Raw genomic sequence first — 18,022 nt, 5'->3', positions numbered from 1 at the left:
GGCCTGCAGTGTTGGACCTGGCCGTAATGTCGTCCGGCGCGAAAGGTGCGCTGGACGAATATACCGATGGCGCCGACGCGGAGAAAGCAGAACTGGTGCGCTTTGAAGGGGCCGAAGCGTACTTTGCAAAACAAGCCGAGTTTCTCGAGCGGCAACGCACAGGCGCTGACGGCGCAGCGGATTTGCTCGACGAACTCGAGCGCGAGGTACGTCGCTCGACTCATGCAGATCAACGTGTACCAAGAGCAGTCGTATCTGCTGGATCCGTACTTGGAAAAGCTGATCGGCCCGCCAGCACAGGGACTACAAGAATATGTTGTACAGCAGGGTACGGCGGCGGAGCGCGGGAGGCTTTGGCGCTACTGCCGCCTGCTCTACATCTATACCAAAGTCCGTGGCTACAAGCTCGTGTGTGCGTATCGTGTCTAAGACAGCGCGTTTTCTTCCGCATGAGGTGAGCGACCTGCTGCCCCTTTTGTCGCTGCTCGAATCGTTGCAAGACGACGCGGAGCGCGAAAAACATGTACGCTGGGAGACGCTCTATGCACTGTTGCTTTGGCTTTCGCTCGTGGCGTTAGTCCCCTTTGCTCTTGCAGGTGACGATGCGTCTTCCGCGTCCGACCGCATCGAGCATGTCGCGCGCTATTTCCTTGCGCGGCCTGGTAAAGAACGCGACGCATCAAGTGTCCTTCTCGGCTGCCTATACCGCCGGCGGGACGTAGTCCGGCCGCTCTTTTCGCCTTTCTTGACATGGGCTCAGGACCGTATGCTGGTGACCAAGTCGCCATTCGAGGTAGGTCCTGGGGCTGACCCAGGCGACGGGTATTCTCCAGACGTTGTGTGCCATTGCCAAAAGCAGCGATGCGGCATTCGTCCTACGCCATATGGACGCCATCCAACAGCTACTGAGAATGTACGAGCCATGGGAGAAAAAGAGCATGCTCGTCGATCGATTCCGGGTCAAGCTCATGGGCCGCCTTGCTTTGCAGCTCTTGGCCGGCAATCCGGACGATGAGCGTGTAGACGACATGGTTGATGCGCTCCTCTCTGCGCTTGGGCATGCGGTACGTATCGCTGCTGATGCAGGACTCGCGTGTACGTTTTAGCGCCGCAAAAGGCCTCGCGCGCGTCGCGGCGAAGCTCCCGGAAGATTTACGTGCGCAAATTATCGAGGCGCTGCTCGAGCAGCTTACCGAGCATGTGCGCCTCGGTGATATCCCTCCTGCTGCGCTCATGCCAGGGCTACCTGAAACATTCGATGCTGCTACTGTTCCTCCCCTGGATGCTTTGGACTTGTACGCCGTATCCGACTGTACGTGGCACGGCGTCTTTTTGGCCTTGGCAGAGTGCACTCGCCGTGCACTGATCCCCACCTCGCTCCTTTGCCGTACTCTCTACTGGGTCCTGCGTGGGCTGCTGTTTGACCTGCGACGTGGCGCAAGCTCGGTCGGGAGCAACGTCCGCGACGCGTGCTGCTACGTGCTCTGGGCGATGGCGCGCGTCCGGCATATTGATACCCTTGCTCCATGTGCACTCAGCGTTGCACAGCGCCTGCTTGTCGTTGCGACACTCGATCGCGACGTATCGATTCGTCGTGCAGCCAGTGCAGCCTTCCAAGAGTGGGTCGGACGTACGCCCCACATTCCGCACGGCATTGCTGTCCTGCGCGAAACCGACTTTGCGGCTGTCGGTGTGCGCCGCAATGCGTACACGGTGTGTGCACCTCGTATTGCGCAGTATTCCGAATATCGATCCGCGCTGCTGGGCCATCTGCAGCGGATCTGCCTGTCGTACTGGGACGCGGATGTGCGAAAACTCGGTGCACTGGCCTTTGGCCAGACTCTTCCCCTGGAGGGCTCTGCGCACGAGGCCGTCGTCCAGCTCGTTGCAGCGACGCAGACGTCTGACCCCAACGTCGTTCATGGTGCTTTGATGGCACTCGTGTCTGTGTGCAATCACATTACCAATCCAGCACTGGCACAAGTGGCGCTTTCTGGAGCACTGCATATCCCACCCCGACTCTTTTCCACACCCGGCGGCGCCATGGTCCTCGAGGCGGCGTGCCTCGTCGTGGCAGCTGCTTCAGCCCAGCAAGCACGCCACGAGGCAGTACTTAAGCTGCTCACGACAGCCACGGCGCGTACCGAGCCGAGCATTCACGAGGCAGCTGCGTGTGCCGTCGAAGCGCTGGGCGACGATGCCGTTGTGCATACCCTCTTTTCGCGCATGCTCGACGCGTGGACCACATCCACGCCAGACGAGCAGCGTGCAGGCGTACTGGCGCTGGGTTCGACGTGCTCGCTCCTGCTCCCTGAGCGACGTGCACTGCTCTGCGATGCGGTCCAACACGGCGTCGATGTCGAGACGCGGCGCAATGCAGCCGCTGCGCTGCCGCACCTACTGCGCTCCTCTTTGGACGAATACGAGTCTCTACTTGCAGCCCTAGTGCACGGGCTGGACGATTATACCACCGACCAGCGCGGCGACGTTGGGTCATGGGTACGTGCGCAGTGCATGCAGTCCCTGCGCACGGCCCTCTTGGCGCTGCATGCGAAGCAGGTCGAGCCGGAGAACCTTGCCTGCATTGCGCAGGCGCTTAGTGCTGGCCTGGCTGAGCGCATTGACTCGGTGCGCAGCACGGCGTGCCTTGTCCTGGCCGACCTCGCGAGCGTGTTACCTCTTCCTGCGCAGGCTGCGCTCCAAACTGCGCTCGATGCGCCGGAGGCGACGTTCCGCGACGCGCACACCGCCTTTCCGCGCATCATTCCCCTACTGTGCCAAGACGCGTACCGTGCATCGCTCCTGCCGATGCTTGCGCGTACAATTGGGAGCCGCTCCGAGACAGCAGTACGTCTAGTTGCTCACCCAGCTCCGCGACGCCGGGCGTGCGCTCGTCGACTGGTCCGTGCAAGCCAGCGATGCGGACGTGTGTGCCATCTTTTGCGAGCTGGCCTCGCTTGGAGCGCGTCATGTGCGCGATAACCGCGTGTTTGTCCCATTGATGCAGACAGTCCAGCACATGCTCGAGTGGGATGTCGCCCAGCGGTCCTACCCCCCTCTGTACCCTGTGTACGTCGACTTACTGACCCAGTCTTGCCCGGCTTCTGCGGCTTGCTACGGCGCACATTGGCACGCTCAAGAGTGTGCCGCGGCTCTTGGCCGGTATGCACATGTACGTTTTGTTTTGCTGACCCAGCACGGTGCAATCGCTGCGCCACCCTGCGCTCCGAGAGGCTGCGCTCGAGCCGATCTCCCGATTTCTCGCGCACCGTTTCCCTACGGTGCGCATGAGCACAAGTGAGCAGATTCTCTTTCTCCTACAAGCCGAGGGGCTTGTGGATGAGTCACTAGAGGAATGTCTACTGAATACGGCATGGTTCGTACATCGCCAGACTTATCGCAGGGCATCCGAGTCCCCGGCCGTGCTCGCCGGCCCGGCCGCGAAAGTAGCCGAAGCGCTGCAGCGATTTTCATAGGCGCATGGCTCAACCGCAGGTATCGAGTATTGGCGATGCATCCATGTTTACGCGCCAAAAAATGCGCGCAACGTCGCCTCCGCCTCTTTATATTGGAGCTTGACCTGCTCCATCGTATTTTTCAGCTGAGCAATGGCCTCTTCCTTGCTCAGCTCTGTCACGCCGTCGGCGCCGTGGCATGTTCCGTAGTGCTGCATAGCCTCGCAGCTGTCGCGCACCTTGATAACACCCACCGCGGCCGACGAGCCCTTAAGAAAGTGACCCAACGTCGAAAGTTCCTCTAGCGCCTCCGATGCACTGCATTAGCAGCAATACGTACAGTGCTTTCCGCATATTTTCAAACGTGCTCTCGGCCTGCTCAAAGTAGTTGTACACCAGGCTCTTGCTGAAATCACGGTCGTCTTCCTCGTCCATCTCGAGGAGCTGCTCAAATACTTCGATGTCGATCACATCGGGAGGCAACGCAGAAGCATTGTCTGCGACTTTCTGCATGATAAGCAAAAGAGTACGTACCGAGTCGGCACTCATGGTAGCCACGCCGCGTAAGCTCTTGGCGTCGGGACACGATGCGTCGGCGCAAATCCTGCAGGGGAACGCACGTGGCACCACGTTCCACTCCACTCTCGAGCTTGTCCCGTGGTCGGCTTCGATCGTCATGTCTACGAACCCCTTCCTTGCGCAGGCCGCGCAAGCTAATCGCACAGAGAAAAGTGTGCAGAATGAGGGACATGCAAGCGTCCTAGATGATTTGGTGGGTCTCGACCTGAGCTCGCCCACTTTTTCGACGGCGTCCCAGGCGCACGTCCCTCACGCACTGGCCAGCCCCGACTCGGGCGCGCCGGCGGGCATCCATGCTCCGGTGCAAGAGTCTGGGTTTGGCGAGAGTGCGTCCCTGTTTGCAGGAGGTACCTACCGCTCGCCCGTGTCGAAGCAGGCGCCGCTTCCCGAGCAGTCGCCGCAGGAGACGCAGTACGAGACGGGGGGCAGCTCAGCGTATGCGAGCAAGGAACCGGCGGCGAACACGGGCACGCCGTATGCTACGGGAACACAATACACTACGACCGCTGCGCCCAAGAACCCTTTCCTGGCCTCGGCATCGTATCAGGAGCCGTCGGCTCCGGTGTCGTCGTATGAATCGTCGGCTCCCGCCGCATACGAGTCATCGGCGCCCGCCACGTCGTACGAGACGCCGGCGCCTGCCACGTCGTACATGGCCCCGGCTAGTTCGGCGTATACCACGTCGGCACCCACGTCGTACACGACGCCTGCGCCTACGTCGTACGCGACGACGTCCGTGCCGACTTCGTCGAATGCTCCCGCGAGTGGCTTGGGCTTGTACAGTGCCCAAGATGCCCCCTCGTACGCGGCTCGCGACGTTCCTGCTGCCCCGCAGGGCACATCCTCGTACGCTACGCAAGATGCGCCTGCGCTGAGCTACCTTGCGCCTGCGGCCGGTGTGACGACCGGTGCGGCGACCGCCACCGCGGCCACGGCCGCGACCGAGTCTACGCCGAGTGCCCCCGCCCAGAATCAGGACCAGATCGATGCCGATGCTGAGATCGCGCGTGCGCTTGCACAGGAAGGCTCTGCCGACGAAGTGCAGTGGTCGCTCAAGGACCTGTCGTGGAATGGCCGGAATACCAAGATCATCATGCAGAACGAAAATGGCCCGTGCTCGTTGATTGCCCTGTGTAATGTGCTACTGCTCGAGGGCCGGCTAGAAATTACGCCTGCGGACCGCCCTGCGGTGTCCTACTCCTACCTCTCTTCGAAGCTGACGGAGCTGCTCCTGGCTCAGAACGTCGGCAACAACGCGTCGCAGCTCGGTGCTGCGCTCCGTGTCCTTCCTTCTTTGCAGCGTGGCCTTGACGTGGACATTGGCTTTGACGCGCCGACACACTTTGTTTCTGACAGCAGCGGTGCCGACGCCCTTGCGCTTTTCCGCCTGGCCGGCGTGTCTTTGGTGCACGGCTGGCTTCCGGACCCCAGTGAGCAGCCGATGTACTCGGCGGTGCAGCAGGCAGGGAGCTACAATGGTGCGACACTGGCCGTGGCGAATGGCGACGCGCAGACTAACGGCCATGTGATTTCCTCGTCGAGCAACCCATTCGGCACGGCCTCTGCGTCGTCCGGTGCCGAGCAGGCTGCGCTCGTGCAAGAGTTCCTCGAGGAGCACAAGACGCAGCTCACGCCGTACGGCATCGCGCAGCTGCGCCAGACGCTCCCTGCCGGCACGCTTTCCGTGCTCTTCCGCAACTCTCATCTCTCTGTAATTTACCGCCGGCGGTCGAACGAAGGCGAAGGCGGCTCGCCGGAGCTCTTTACGCTCGTCACCGATGCCGGTTTCCTGATGGAGGACCGGATCGTGTGGGAGAGTCTGCAAGACCCCCGCGGCGAGTACAACAACTACTTTGACTCGCACTTTGTCTATGCACCCTACACCGGCAGTGCGCGCCGCCGTGGCCAAGACGCGGGCGCGGACAGCGACTACCAGCTTGCGCTCGAGCTGCAGAAGCAGGAGCGGAGCCGTGCGCTGGCGGCGCGTCGTGCGTATCGCGAGCGCACCTCTCAGCGCCCGCAAGACGATTACTCGGGCAGCACCAACGACAACGCGCCGCCCTATCCGGGCTCGAGCAACCCTCTGAAAAAGATGTTCTCCAAGCTCAAGCGCAACAAGTAGTGTGCCTGGGCCTGTCGATCTTGGCCCAAGCTCGTAGTGTCACGTGATTTTCTTATTCTGCGGCCCCTCCCTCTGGACACGATGAGCGAGACGGAGAACTTTGACGTTACGCTGACCAAGGTAGGTCCTATTCGCTAACGCGCAGTACAAGACTGCTGGTGAGATTGCCTCCAAGGCGATTCGCACCGTTGTCGAGGCGGTTGCCGAGGGCAAGACCATCCTCGAGCTGATCGAACTCGGTGACAAGGCCGTGGAGGAGGGCGCCGCTGCCGTCTACAAGGACAAGAAGCTGTCCAAGGGCTCGGCCTTCCCCACCACGATCTCGATCAACAATGTGGTGTGCAACTACGCTCCCCTGCCGAGCGACGAGGCCTCCAAGACTGCGCTCAAGGCCAACGATGTGGTCAAGGTGCAGCTTGGTGCGCAGATCGACGGCTTCCCCGCGGTCCTTGCCGAGACCGTGGTGGTGGGCGCCTCGGATGCCCAGCCCGTGACCGGCCGCACTGCCGATGCGCTCCAGGCTGCGCACGTCGCCGCTGACGTCGCCATCCGCCTGATGAAGCCGGGTGCGCTGAACCACGACATTCAGAAGCAGGTTGAGACTGCGATCAAGGAGTTTGACGTGCGCGGTCTTGACGGCATCCAGACCAACCTCTTTGGCAAGGACGAGATTGCCGGCAAGAAGAAGATTGCATTCGGTGGCGACGCCTCGTCGCGCCCCGACGCCTGCAAGCTGGAGGAGAACGAGGTGTACGGTGTGGACATTGTCGTGACCACCAGCCCCGAGGGCAAGAGCAAGTCAGACGACGCGCACACTTCGATCTACCGCAAGACCACTTCGACCTACCTGCTGAAGATGGCCACCTCGCGCAAGGTCTACTCGGAGATCCAAAAGAAGGCCGGTGCCTTCCCGTTCAACCTGCGTGCGCTTGAGGACGAGAAGCGCGCCCGCATGGGTGTGCAGGAGTGCGCGAACCACAACCTTGTGACGCCCTTCCAGGTGCTCGTCGACTCGAGCGCCTCGGCGATCACTACGCAGATTTTCTTCACGGTGGCGGTGAATGCCAAGGGCGCGATCCGCCTCACCCCTGCCCCGACGTGGTACACCCCCGAAAAGGTCAAGAGCGAGAAGCAGGTGGCCGACGAGGAGATCAAGGCGCTGCTTGCTACGGCAGTCCGGCAAACGAAGAAGAAGAACAAGAAGGAGGCCGCGCCGGCGCCCGCCGAGTCCGCCTAAGGAGTATGCGTTTTGCGATCGTAGTTTACAGACTAGCTACTATGGAGCTTCGTGTTTCTCCTTGTCTGTGGTGTTCAACCGCTCAAGACTGCTGCCGAGCAGCCGGAGCTGAGTGAAGAGTTCGGGGGGTAGGTCACCGTGGGCTTCCCAGGCGGCGACCCACGCGGTAAGCGGGTCGACAAAGCGCTCCTGGATGCGCCCGGCGAGCAGCGGCTCGGTAAGGCCGGTGTAGTTTTGCACATCGCGCGTGCGGACAAAGTAGTACAGCGTACAGCACTCGAGCAGGTACGAGTCGTACTGCGACAAGTACGCCGCCAGCTCGCCGGGCGCTGTCTCGCGCTCGCGGTCGGGCTGGGGGGCGTCGGGGAAGACAAAGACGACGTCGTGCAGCATGTGCCACAGGCGGCCTTGCGAAAGCAGCGGGTCGCTGCTGGCATCCACAGCACGCGCCTCCTCGAGGCGCTCAATGTGTGCGCGACACATTTCACGCAACAAGTTGACGCCACTCGCACGCAGCGGCGACGGCGTCTCACTTACGAGCATCTCGTGCATGAGACGCAGCGCGGCTTCTACCGGCGTATAGTCTCGCACAATGCGCGTCACCAGAGAGAAGGCGACGTGGCGCAGGCGGGGCACGGGCGAAAAGGTGGCGAGGAGCGCAAGCGCACGCACCACGTACGTCGCACACTCTTCGTCGAGCGCCGCGGGCTTGGAGCGGTCGAGCGCATTGAGCGACCAAAAGACAAAGGCAAGGATCGCATCAGTCTCTTGCACGTCTTGTGTCCGCTTCATCGTCTCGGGGCTCGGCGGGATGTACGCGAGGCTCAGGCCGGGGAGGAGCACCGCGGGCAAAACGCTGCCGAGGCGGTGGAGCATTTCGCGCGCAATGTCGGCGTTCCAGCGCAGCGGCTCGCCAAGGTATATGCGGTACTGCGTGCGGCACTGGAGGCGGTCGCGCGCACGCCCTTTAACATGGGCCATGAACGTCTCGTAGGCAAGCTGCTGCACGAGCAGCTCGAGCGCGTGCCGTGCCGTCTCTTCTTCCAGCTCTACCGTCCTTTTGGTATTCAGCGGCGCGCCCAGGCACCGCTCGCCGAGGTCGAGGTCGAGCTGGTCGTAGGTCTTGCGCACCACATTCCAGACGGTGACGCGCTCCGAGACATTCTGCGTGCTGCCCTCGTCGGCTTGCTGCGCATCGTACAACGACAGCGACAAAAGACGCGCGTCGCTGTCCATCGACGGACCATTGCCTGTATGCGGCAGCACAGGCAAAAGGGAGGCGAGCGAGTCGATGAGCACGTTGCCAAGGTCGGGGAGCTCTGCAAGCTCGTCCTCGTGTCCGCGCTTGTGGTGCTTGCAAAAGGCGCGGATGCTCACAATGATCTCGCACAGGAGCATGACTGCCTGCGTTGCGAGCTCTTCCTGGGTATCCGCATCGTCGATCCTGCCCAGGGAGAAGGGCAGCACCTTGCAAAAGAGGCGGGGGTAAAGCAGCGACACAATAGGTTCGAGGACCGCCTTGGGCTTGCGCGTCTCGATCTCGGGGAAGACGACCGAGAGGAGCTGAAGCAGGCCAAAGATTGCTTGGACAAGCATCGCCTCGTTGCGCATCAACGGCGCCACACAGTCGTCCTCGCTCTCGCCTTGGACAGGCGACGTGTTGCGCGACTGGCATGCGGTGCTCAGGCGCTCGATCTGCTCTTGGATGCCGAGGCACATCTCTTTCGCGCTACTGTTCCGCGCAAAGAGCTCAAGGACCGCGAGCGAGAGACTGCCGGTGCTGGCAGCACGCTCCTCGCCACTCTCGGCTCCAAAGTTTGCCTCCATATGCACCTCGTTGCTCGGCAGCGAATCGTCCTCGCCCACAAGCGATAGCGCAGGCGAGAGTACGTCGAGCGCACGGAAATTCAGCTCGGCCATCTGCCCACGCAGCGCGTCACAGTGTACGGCATTGCTCAGTGTCGATTCGAGCTGCGTGAAGAGGCGGAAGACCAGGCGGTAGAGACGGTGCGCACGCGCACGCGCCGTCGAGCTCTCGGCAGAGCGCGCGCTGCCCGTAGCATCCGATTCGCGCGTGCGCAGCAGGAGCGTCGCACGACATGCGCCCTCGATTGCATCGAGCGAGGCCACGAGCTCGTCGGCACTAAAGGACTCAGTCGCCATGCTCTCGTCACCACCCGGCGTCGTCGCGCCCGAGCGGAACGGACTCGAGATCGGCGCGTTGCGCAGGTGCGCCAGGCCGCGATCAGAACTCGGGCGGCGCGGCTCGCCAGGCACGACTTCGGGTTTGTGCACGCCACCATTGCTCAGCGCGCCACGCACGTACGGCACGGCGCGGGGGTCGGAAATGTAGACGTGGACTGCGTTCGGGCGCGACGTGCCACGGCGGGAGCCGCGACGCGTCGCCGAAGGCGATTGGATACGGGTGATGGGGGAGGAAGGAGTCGATACCGGCTGGGGTAGGCGTTCAGGGCGCGTATCGATATGGAGCCCAGGCTCTTCAGCAAAGTGCGCGTGGGGTTTGTGGCTTTTGGGGGCATGCGAAGGGAACTGCGATGGAGCTTCGTCGTGGGGGCCGTGTAGGAACACTTCAGGAACAATCATATCGGCGTCGGGTACGTCGCCCTGGGCAAAGGAGACCCATACATTAAAAACAAGCATCTTGAGGGGCCCCTGCTTACCCGACGGGCCGCTGCTCGGGCGTACCGCCTCGTCTTTTCCGGGCGAAGGCAGCGCAGTGCCTGGCGTCTGGGAGGAGCGCGGCGGCATAATAACCAGCGGCTCCGGCTTCGGCTTCTGGCCAAACATGGAGAGGACTGACTGGACGAGCGAGGAAAAGGGTCCCTGCGCCTCGTCGTGCGTCAACTCGACGACACACTCTAGCGCCCGGCTCGTGACGTTGGGGTCGCCAAACGGCGTCGTCGGCACGGATCCTGCCGACGAACCACCTAGCGCAGCCTGCCAACGGAGACGCTGTGTCGCCCGCTCATCCGACTCGGGGAGTGTATGATAAAGAATGCCGGCGCACCGGAAGCAGTATTTGATAAAGGACAAGACGCGCATATTGTGCAGCTTGGTAGGGTTGAGTAGGGTAAGCTTTGTGTAGGCTGGCGCGCCCGCGCCGTCAGTCGGCACGTCCTGCACCGCGCCAGGCGGCGTCTGGACTGCCGGATCGCTCTTCAGCACGAGCGGCAGCATCATCGAATGCTGCGGCATGTTTGGCACGAACGACGTGCTCTTCAACTCGCGCCGGATGGGCGCAGTCGGCTCGGTCTGCAGAGCAAGGTAGTGCTGCGCGATATCCTGGAAGTTTTTCATACGTTTTTCGCCATTCAGGTCCAGCAGACGGGCGATTTGGTCGCGCAAAGGGTGGGCTGGCAGCGTCTGGAGGACACGCTTAGCGCGGCTCGCCATCGCCTGCGGCGTGGCGTGCGATGTGCCGAGGGGGTATCGGATGCCAGAAAGGCATCGCAGCAGCGTCACACCGCACGTCCATGCGTCCACCTCCGGACCCCAGTAGGAGACCGAACCCGGAGGTTGCGTCAGAGCTGTCACAATTTCAGGGCAGTGAAAGGCTGGCGATCCACAGCACGTCGTCAACTTGGCTCGGCTCTTGCTAAAGTGAGTCGCCAGGCCAAAGTCGAGCAGTTTGAGATGTAGCGTTTCCGGGTGCACCAGCACATTTTCCGGCTTTACGTCGCGATGGCACACGCGCAGCGGCCAGTGGATGGCATGGAGGACAAGGACCAGCTGTGAAAAAATCTTTTCCGCAGCAGCGAGCGGCAGGACCGGCGCCTTCGGCGGCTTGGTCGAGCTCAAGCGGGGAATCAGCGCCTCGAGCGTAACGTATCCCTCGAGGAACTCTTCCACGAGGTAGAAGTGACCGGGCGTACGGATCGTCTCCACGACTTTGACTAGGTTAGGATGCGGGGGAAGCTCGGCAAGGAGCGTCGGCTCGCGAAGCAGGCGCGTAGCCACCAGCTCGTGGTGGGGAAAGAGCGGCGTGTGTTTCACGGCAAACTTTTCTCCGTTCTTCAGCGCGAGGTACACGGTGGAGAAGCGGCCGCGTCCCAGTGTGCGAGGCAGCATGGTGTAGTCGCAAATACCCCAATCAAGCAAGCGGTCCATTCCGACCACTTCTACCGGCTCCGCGCTGCGTGCCAAGACTTTGGGAAGCGGAGGCACGACTTCTGGTGCAGTCCAGCCGAAATGATCGAGTTCTGAAGGATTATTCACTCGCACATCCTCGTACCACAGCAGCACGCTGCTGCCTGCGCCACGCGTACGCTCCCATTCGAGGCGCTCGCGCTTGGCGGCGGCGGCGGCGGCGGACTTGGCAGACTTGGGGTCCTGCTGGCGCGGTGCATCCTCTGCCGGCTGTGCACCCGATGCACGCTGCGATACAGGCGAGGTGGGGGTTACTGTGCCCTCTGTGCCTTCCTTATCACCCGAGGGTCCTGCGCCAGAGGACGGACCTGACGGGCCCGTCTTGCGCTGCGCTGCGACGCCACGAACGGGTCCGTAAAGGCCCACCGGATCTAGCATAGATTCGTTACTCTGTCGCGGATAGGAAGTACGTCTCTTCGCCTTCTGTCAGTGTTGATAGTCAGCGGCAGAGACTGGATAAGCGACAGCGCTCAGAGACACAACTGGCGTTATGCGCACTCAACGAAATTTTGAGCGCGTGCCTCGGCGCTGAGTCGCGCCAGCCATACATCCCCTGCCGATTTACCCGATCTGGGCCCGATAAGATTGAGCAGGACTTGGCAAGGAGACTATGAAATCATTGCGCAGATCGGGCACGCCGCAGCACCTTTTTTTAAGAAAAACCGCGTCGCTCAGTCGAAAGGCCTACTCGGATCACTGGCGATTGGTCGGTAGGGAATAAGGATGCGAGCAAAATGCCTCAGCTATCTTTAAGGGTGGCTGGTTCGCACGGGCACCACTTTACAGGGTCATTACACTGGCGATCCAGAAGCACTCTTGTCGCGCGGGAGGGGGGGAGATGCAGACCGACGTGGTCCACGTGATGGATGCAGGTCCGCATCGTCACTGGACCCACGGTCTGATCGCGGGGAACAGGTACTGCACGAGGGGGGATGACTGCTCGATGCATCCGAGTCGTAGTCGCTCACGTCCGGGCTCCGCGAACGCCGTGGTGCGCGTTCGCGTTCGCGCTCTGCGAGTATATCGTCGGCTGTGCCGGGGCGGCGCACGTCTTCCAGTGGCGCCTCTTTAGGCTTCCATTTCGCCTCGAGCTTGGGGTTCGCCAGCACTTGGGCACGCGTGGGCCGTGTTTTGTAGGGCCGGGGATTCTTGCATTCATAGATCGCATGCCCGGGCTTCTCGCACCGTTGGCAAATGCGCTCCTCGCCGAGGCCCGCACGCTTCGCGAGGCCCACCCGCGATGGGTACATCGTGTGGAGAAGACGTACTCGAAAAATCGCTGACTAAAACCTCGTGCATTCGAGACGCTTCCAGGTGTGTCCGAGCGCGGGGCGAGCAGGTTCATAAAGAGCATCGTTCGCCACCCGCGCCGCCTCTTTCTCATGATGTCTTTGCGGAATCTCTCTGTAACCGCTTTGGAGGCACGTCCGGCAAGGCTTGTCGCAGGCCATCGTCTGCCTGCGCTGGCCACCGGCGTGCGCCTCCCCCGCCGAACGAACCCTGTACGCTCGGACCGCATGCAACTGCATACAACCCCCCGCCGCTTCCAACAGCCTCCGGGTGGCGGCGGATTTCCTGGAATGCGCATGAACATGAACCAGGAAGGACCCAAGCCTGGTGAGACGCTCGCACAGTACTCCCAGGACCTGACCAAGCTTGCGCAAGAAGGCAAGCTCGACCCCGTCATTGGCCGTGACAGCGAGATCCGTCGCACGATCCAAGTGCTCTCGCGCCGCACCAAGTCGAACCCCGTGCTGGTGGGTCCGGCTGGTGTCGGCAAGACGGCCGTGATGGAAGGCCTCGCGCAGCGTATCGTGAACAAAGAGGTGCCCGAGTCGCTGCAAGACAAGCGCGTGTGTGCGCTCGACCTGGGTGCTCTGCTTGCCGGTGCTTCGTTCCGTGGCGCATTCGAGGAGCGTTTCCGTGCGCTCCTGAGCGACATTGAATCCGAGCACGGCAAGGTCATTGTGTTTATTGACGAGCTGCACATGCTCCTGAACCTCGGCAAGGCCGAAGGCTCGATCGACGCCGCGAATATGATGAAGCCGTTGCTTGCACGTGGCACGCTGCAGTGTGCCGGTGCGACGACCTACGACGAGTACCGCCGCTACATTGAAAAGGATGCGGCGCTCGCCCGTCGTTTCCAGGCCGTGTCGGTGCTGGAGCCGTCGCCGGAATCCGCGATTGCCATTCTGCGTGGCCTGCGCTCGCGCTACGAAGTGCACCACGGTGTTGGCGTGAGTGACGGCGCGCTTGTTACTGCGGCGAACTATGCGTCGCGCTACCTGACCGAGCGCAAACTGCCCGACTCGGCGATCGACCTGCTGGACGAGGCAATGTCTACTCTGCGTCTGCAGCAAGAAAGCAAGCCCGAAGCGATCGAGACACTCGACCGTGACATTGTCACGCTCCAGATCGAGCTCGAGTCGTTGCGGCACGAGTCGGACCCCCTCTCGAAGGAGCGCAAGGCTGTTGTCGAGAAGGAGCTGAACGAAAAGCGACAAGAGAGCGCTGCGCTCACCTCCTCGTGGATGGAGGAGCGCGAGCGTCTCGACAAGATGAAGCGCACCAAGGAGGAGCTGGAGGAAGCGCGTATTCAGCTCGAGCAGGCGACGCGTGAAGGCGACTTCCAGCGCGTGGCCGAGCTGCAGTACGGCCGTATCCCCGAGCTCACCAAGCAGCTCCCCAAGGAAAACGAGATGTTGAACGGCGACGGGAGCCAGGCCAAGTCGCCGATGCTCCACGACCGTGTGACGAGCGACGACATTGCTGCTGTGGTGGCCAAGATGACGGGTGTGCCCGTGCGCAACCTGCTGCGCGGCGAGCGCGAGCGCCTGATGGGCATCGAGGACTCGCTGCGTCACCGCATCGTTGGCCAGGACGAGGCGCTGACGTCGATTGGCGAGGCGGTGCGCCTGAGCCGTGCCGGCCTCAACTCGTCGAAGCGTCCTCTTGCTTCGTTCATGTTCCTTGGTGGCACGGGTGTCGGCAAGACGGAGGCCGCCAAGGGCCTTGCGCACTTCCTCTTTGACACGGAAAAGATGGTGCAGATCAACTGCTCCGAGCTGAGTGAAGCGCACTCGGTGTCGAAGCTGATCGGCGCGCCGCCCGGCTATGTCGGCCACGACGACGGCGGCCAGCTGACGGAGCAGGTGCGCCGCCACCCCTACTCTGTGGTGCTCTTTGACGAGATCGAGAAGGCGAACCGGAGCATCCACACGCTCCTCCTCCAGATCCTCGACGAGGGCCGCCTGCAAGACTCGCAAGGCCGCCTGGTGGATTTCCGCCAAACGATCATTATTCTCACGTCGAATGTCGGCGCAGAGGTGCTGTATACCCCAGGTTCCACCGACGCGACCGGCCATGTACGCCCCGAGGCGATGGAGAAGATCATCAAGGAAGTCCAGCACGTCTTCCCTCCCGAGCTGCTCAACCGTCTCGACGAGCAGGTCGTCTTCAACAACCTTGCCCCCGAGACGCTCAAGGGTATCGTCAAGATCCGTCTAGGCGAGGTTGCGCAGCGCCTGCACGACAAGCGCATCAAGCTAAGTGTCGACGAGGCCGCGGAGCACTGGCTCGCGGAGCACGGCTACGACCCTGCGTATGGCGCACGCCCACTGAACCGCCTGATCCAAAAGCGGCTGCTGAACCCGCTGGCGGCCGACATGATCCAAGGCAAGATCAATGACGGCGACCAGGTCGAGGTCCGCGTGAACGACGACAAGTCTGGCCTGTCGCTGCACTCCATTCCTCCTCCGATCACGGTGGAGAACAAAGGGGAAGAGAAGGTCGAGTAGTTATGTGTAGAATATAAGAGTGATGTACGCTACATCGGTGCAGGCCACTCGGCCTGGATCCGCGCGAGGGCCGCAGGGACCTTGGCATAGGGGATCGCCATGATCCGACCATAGATCGGCGCCTCGTACGTGTCGATTGCGTCGCGCGGCGGGGGGAAACGGAAGTGGAAGTGGTGCGAGACAAACTCGGCGAGCAGCTCGTCTTCCGGGTGGAACGACCCTAGCCCGTCGTCGAGGCGCGACGAGGCCGACGGCGTCTTGATCATTTTGCGCTTCGCAGCCTTGCCGAGCGCCGCGGCAGCCGCGTCGTCGGGGTGCGTCTGGTTGAGCCCCGCCTTGCGCTTGCGTGCGCCGGCCAAGCCGGTCGGCTCCTGGTCCGCATCCTCTTCGAGGGCGTCTGCCGAGAATCCACGCGAAAAGACCAGCAGGTGGGTCGGCTCGGCGGCCGGCGGCGTCGCCTCCTGGCGCCCTTCTTCGTACTCCTCGTGGAGCATGCGCAGGAGCGGCGGCATAACCTGCGCCGGCAGGTTGATCATGCGCTCGTGCAACAGCAGAACGAGCGGCTTGCTGCCCGACGCACTATTGATCAGGTCGAGCAGCGGCTTGCCCTTGGCGGAGCGTGCGAGCTGCGTCGTGAGATAGGTGCGCAGCAGATCCGCGGCGGGCACGCCCTTCTCGCCAAACGTAAGCGCACTAATCACCGCGTATGGATCGCGCACCTGCTCCATGTCGTCAACCTTGACCACTGTGCCGATGCCGTGGTTCTGGCTGAGGTTCACGACGTAGTCGGCCACCACGCCGAGGTCCATCGTCGGGGCATGCGTATAGAAAAGCTGCTGGAACAGACGCTTCAGCGCCTGGTAGTCAATCTCGCTCGGCGCGGTAAAGTCGAACTCGACATTGATGAATTCCTGCGTGAGACGCACCACCTACAATCTCCTCCTCCTCTTCTTCCTCTTTCCTTGGCGCCGCACTGCTCATGCTTGACTCCTGTGACAGCCACGTGGGTCACGCATGGGCGCGCGGCACGGGGTTTGGCGCGTCGGCCGGCAGCGCTCCCTCTTTTGGTCTGCCGATCACCACGAGAGCGCGACAGAGACGCGTCGATTGGGCGAAGCAGTAGAATGCCCACGATGCCTGCGCAGGCGCCGCTCGGCGAGCAGGGCGTGCCGAATGCCGTCGCTGCTGCCGATTCACGTCGCGCACCCTCGCAGCACCTCAAGCCAGCCCGGCCAGTACGCGGCGCGGCGCACCACGCCGTGGCGCTGGGCCAGCCCGTTTCCAATACCACGTCCGACGCAGTAACCACACATGCGCCTGTATTAACACCTGAACCCAGTGCTTCGTCCGGCGTGCCTGCGCTGAGCGTAACGCATCCCGCCTCCCCGAACGCAACGGGGTCCCCGACGACGAATGGGACCCCCCTGCCTCCAAAACCCACTCCCTCTACGCAAGGCAAGCCCAGCATTGAGCTGACGCGGGCACCGTCCATGAATGTGCCCGAAAATACTGTATCTGCTCCGCATCGCATGCCGCGTACCCCTGCGATCCAAGGGCCGCGGCCGGAGCCCCCCAGCGACCGACCGCGGGGCCTGCGCAAGCTCTTTGCGATGATGACTTGTTCGGGCAACTCTGCGACGCAGGCTGCGGCGCTGGACGAGCCGACGCAGCCCGCGCCGAGCCACGGCGCGCCTGCGTCGCCCAAACACGCGCAGGTCGCCTCTTCGCCGAGCACGGTGACGATGCCGAGCAAGGCCGAATCGAGTGACGGCGTGCCGGGCATGCTGGGCACCACCGGCTCGCTGCAAAATGCGACGGTGACCGAGCCGGAAGCGGGTCTCCCCTCGCGCGATTCGGTGATCGGCCCGCCGAGTACCGCGACGCACGGCGAAGATACCGACGAGTACGGCGGCGGGATTATTGCCTCGGTCGGGCAGACGGGTGGCATGCCGATGCCGTATGACACGGATCTGGTGTCGGAGCAAGAGATGCTCGCCGAGGAGCAGCGTCTGATCAACCAAGGTGGCACGGGTTTATTGCTCGATGAACGCGGCAACCCCCGGCCCCTCCTGCCTCCCGCGCAGGGTGTGGCGGCCCAACGCAAGTGCCTTGTGCTGGATCTGGACGAGACACTGGTGCACAGCTCCTTCAAGATGGTCCCGAATGCGGACTTTATTGTTCCTGTCGAGATCGATGGAGTGACGCACAGCGTCTATGTGATCAAGCGGCCTGGTGTCGACGAGTTTATGCGCCAGATGGGCGAATTGTACGAGGTGGTGATTTTCACGGCAAGCCTGAACAAGTATGCGGATCCCGTGATTGACATTCTTGACATTCACCATGTCGTGCATCACCGGCTCTTCCGTGAGTCGTGCTATAATCACCACGGTAACTACGTCAAGGACCTTTCGCAGCTGGGGCGCCCACTGCATGATACCATCATCCTCGACAATTCCCCTGCCTCGTACATTTTCCATCCTACCAACGCAGTCCCGGTCTCGAGCTGGTTCAACGATCCTCACGACACCGAGCTCACGGACCTGTGCCCATTCCTCGAGGACCTCTGCGACGTGAACGACGTTCGCATCGTCCTCGACGGCTTCATCCACCCCGACTAACTGGCCTGTGCGCCACCGTCCTTCTTTCCGTCACGTGTCGTAGCAGA

General features: G+C 62.3%; 8 protein-coding genes across 8 annotated transcripts; 5 read left to right on the top strand and 3 right to left on the bottom strand.

Moving 5' to 3' along the window:
* Nucleotides 1–26: 26 nt before the first annotated feature.
* MJAP1_001502 (uncharacterized protein) lies at nucleotides 27–3,450 on the top strand (the record flags this gene model as incomplete). The annotated part of the gene is made up of 10 exons (XM_060265460.1): nucleotides 27–206; nucleotides 229–412; nucleotides 435–793; nucleotides 816–1,064; nucleotides 1,087–2,499; nucleotides 2,521–2,847; nucleotides 2,870–3,069; nucleotides 3,092–3,172; nucleotides 3,197–3,380; nucleotides 3,448–3,450. The coding sequence occupies 10 exons, from the start codon at nucleotides 27–29 to the stop codon at nucleotides 3,448–3,450; spliced, it is 3,180 nt and encodes a 1,059-aa protein (XP_060121443.1).
* Nucleotides 3,451–3,523: 73 nt separating this feature from the next.
* YPD1 (Phosphorelay intermediate protein) lies at nucleotides 3,524–4,004 on the bottom strand (the record flags this gene model as incomplete). The annotated part of the gene is made up of 3 exons (XM_060265459.1): nucleotides 3,524–3,773; nucleotides 3,796–3,962; nucleotides 3,990–4,004. The coding sequence occupies 3 exons, from the start codon at nucleotides 4,002–4,004 to the stop codon at nucleotides 3,524–3,526; spliced, it is 432 nt and encodes a 143-aa protein (XP_060121442.1).
* Nucleotides 4,005–4,131: 127 nt separating this feature from the next.
* Nucleotides 4,132–6,156, top strand: MJAP1_001500 (uncharacterized protein; the record flags this gene model as incomplete). The annotated part of the gene is made up of 1 exon (XM_060265458.1): nucleotides 4,132–6,156. One exon carries the CDS (start codon nucleotides 4,132–4,134, stop codon nucleotides 6,154–6,156), a length of 2,025 nt encoding a protein of 674 aa, XP_060121441.1.
* Nucleotides 6,157–6,237: 81 nt separating this feature from the next.
* On the top strand, nucleotides 6,238–7,393 carry MJAP1_001499 (methionyl aminopeptidase; the record flags this gene model as incomplete). Its single annotated transcript, XM_060265457.1, has 2 exons — nucleotides 6,238–6,276; nucleotides 6,302–7,393. 2 exons carry the CDS (start codon nucleotides 6,238–6,240, stop codon nucleotides 7,391–7,393), a joined length of 1,131 nt encoding a protein of 376 aa, XP_060121440.1.
* Nucleotides 7,394–7,432: 39 nt separating this feature from the next.
* On the bottom strand, nucleotides 7,433–12,810 carry MJAP1_001498 (uncharacterized protein; the record flags this gene model as incomplete). Its single annotated transcript, XM_060265456.1, has 3 exons — nucleotides 7,433–11,948; nucleotides 11,971–11,983; nucleotides 12,480–12,810. The coding sequence occupies 3 exons, from the start codon at nucleotides 12,808–12,810 to the stop codon at nucleotides 7,433–7,435; spliced, it is 4,860 nt and encodes a 1,619-aa protein (XP_060121439.1).
* A 267-nt stretch (nucleotides 12,811–13,077) lies between these two features.
* Nucleotides 13,078–15,357, top strand: MJAP1_001497 (uncharacterized protein; the record flags this gene model as incomplete). The annotated part of the gene is made up of 1 exon (XM_060265455.1): nucleotides 13,078–15,357. The coding sequence occupies one exon, from the start codon at nucleotides 13,078–13,080 to the stop codon at nucleotides 15,355–15,357; it is 2,280 nt and encodes a 759-aa protein (XP_060121438.1).
* A 29-nt stretch (nucleotides 15,358–15,386) lies between these two features.
* BCP1 (Mss4p nuclear export) lies at nucleotides 15,387–16,338 on the bottom strand (the record flags this gene model as incomplete). The annotated part of the gene is made up of 2 exons (XM_060265454.1): nucleotides 15,387–16,268; nucleotides 16,291–16,338. 2 exons carry the CDS (start codon nucleotides 16,336–16,338, stop codon nucleotides 15,387–15,389), a joined length of 930 nt encoding a protein of 309 aa, XP_060121437.1.
* A 152-nt stretch (nucleotides 16,339–16,490) lies between these two features.
* MJAP1_001495 (protein-serine/threonine phosphatase) lies at nucleotides 16,491–17,975 on the top strand (the record flags this gene model as incomplete). The annotated part of the gene is made up of 1 exon (XM_060265453.1): nucleotides 16,491–17,975. One exon carries the CDS (start codon nucleotides 16,491–16,493, stop codon nucleotides 17,973–17,975), a length of 1,485 nt encoding a protein of 494 aa, XP_060121436.1.
* Between the last annotated feature and the right edge of the window lie 47 nt (nucleotides 17,976–18,022).

The sequence above is a fragment of the Malassezia japonica genome, chromosome 2 (assembly GCF_029542785.1).
Source record: "Malassezia japonica chromosome 2, complete sequence".
Taxonomy (NCBI): Eukaryota; Fungi; Basidiomycota; class Malasseziomycetes; order Malasseziales; family Malasseziaceae; genus Malassezia; species Malassezia japonica.
The sequence above is the reverse complement of the archived record's forward strand: the minus strand, read 5'-3'. Positions and strand labels throughout refer to the sequence as shown.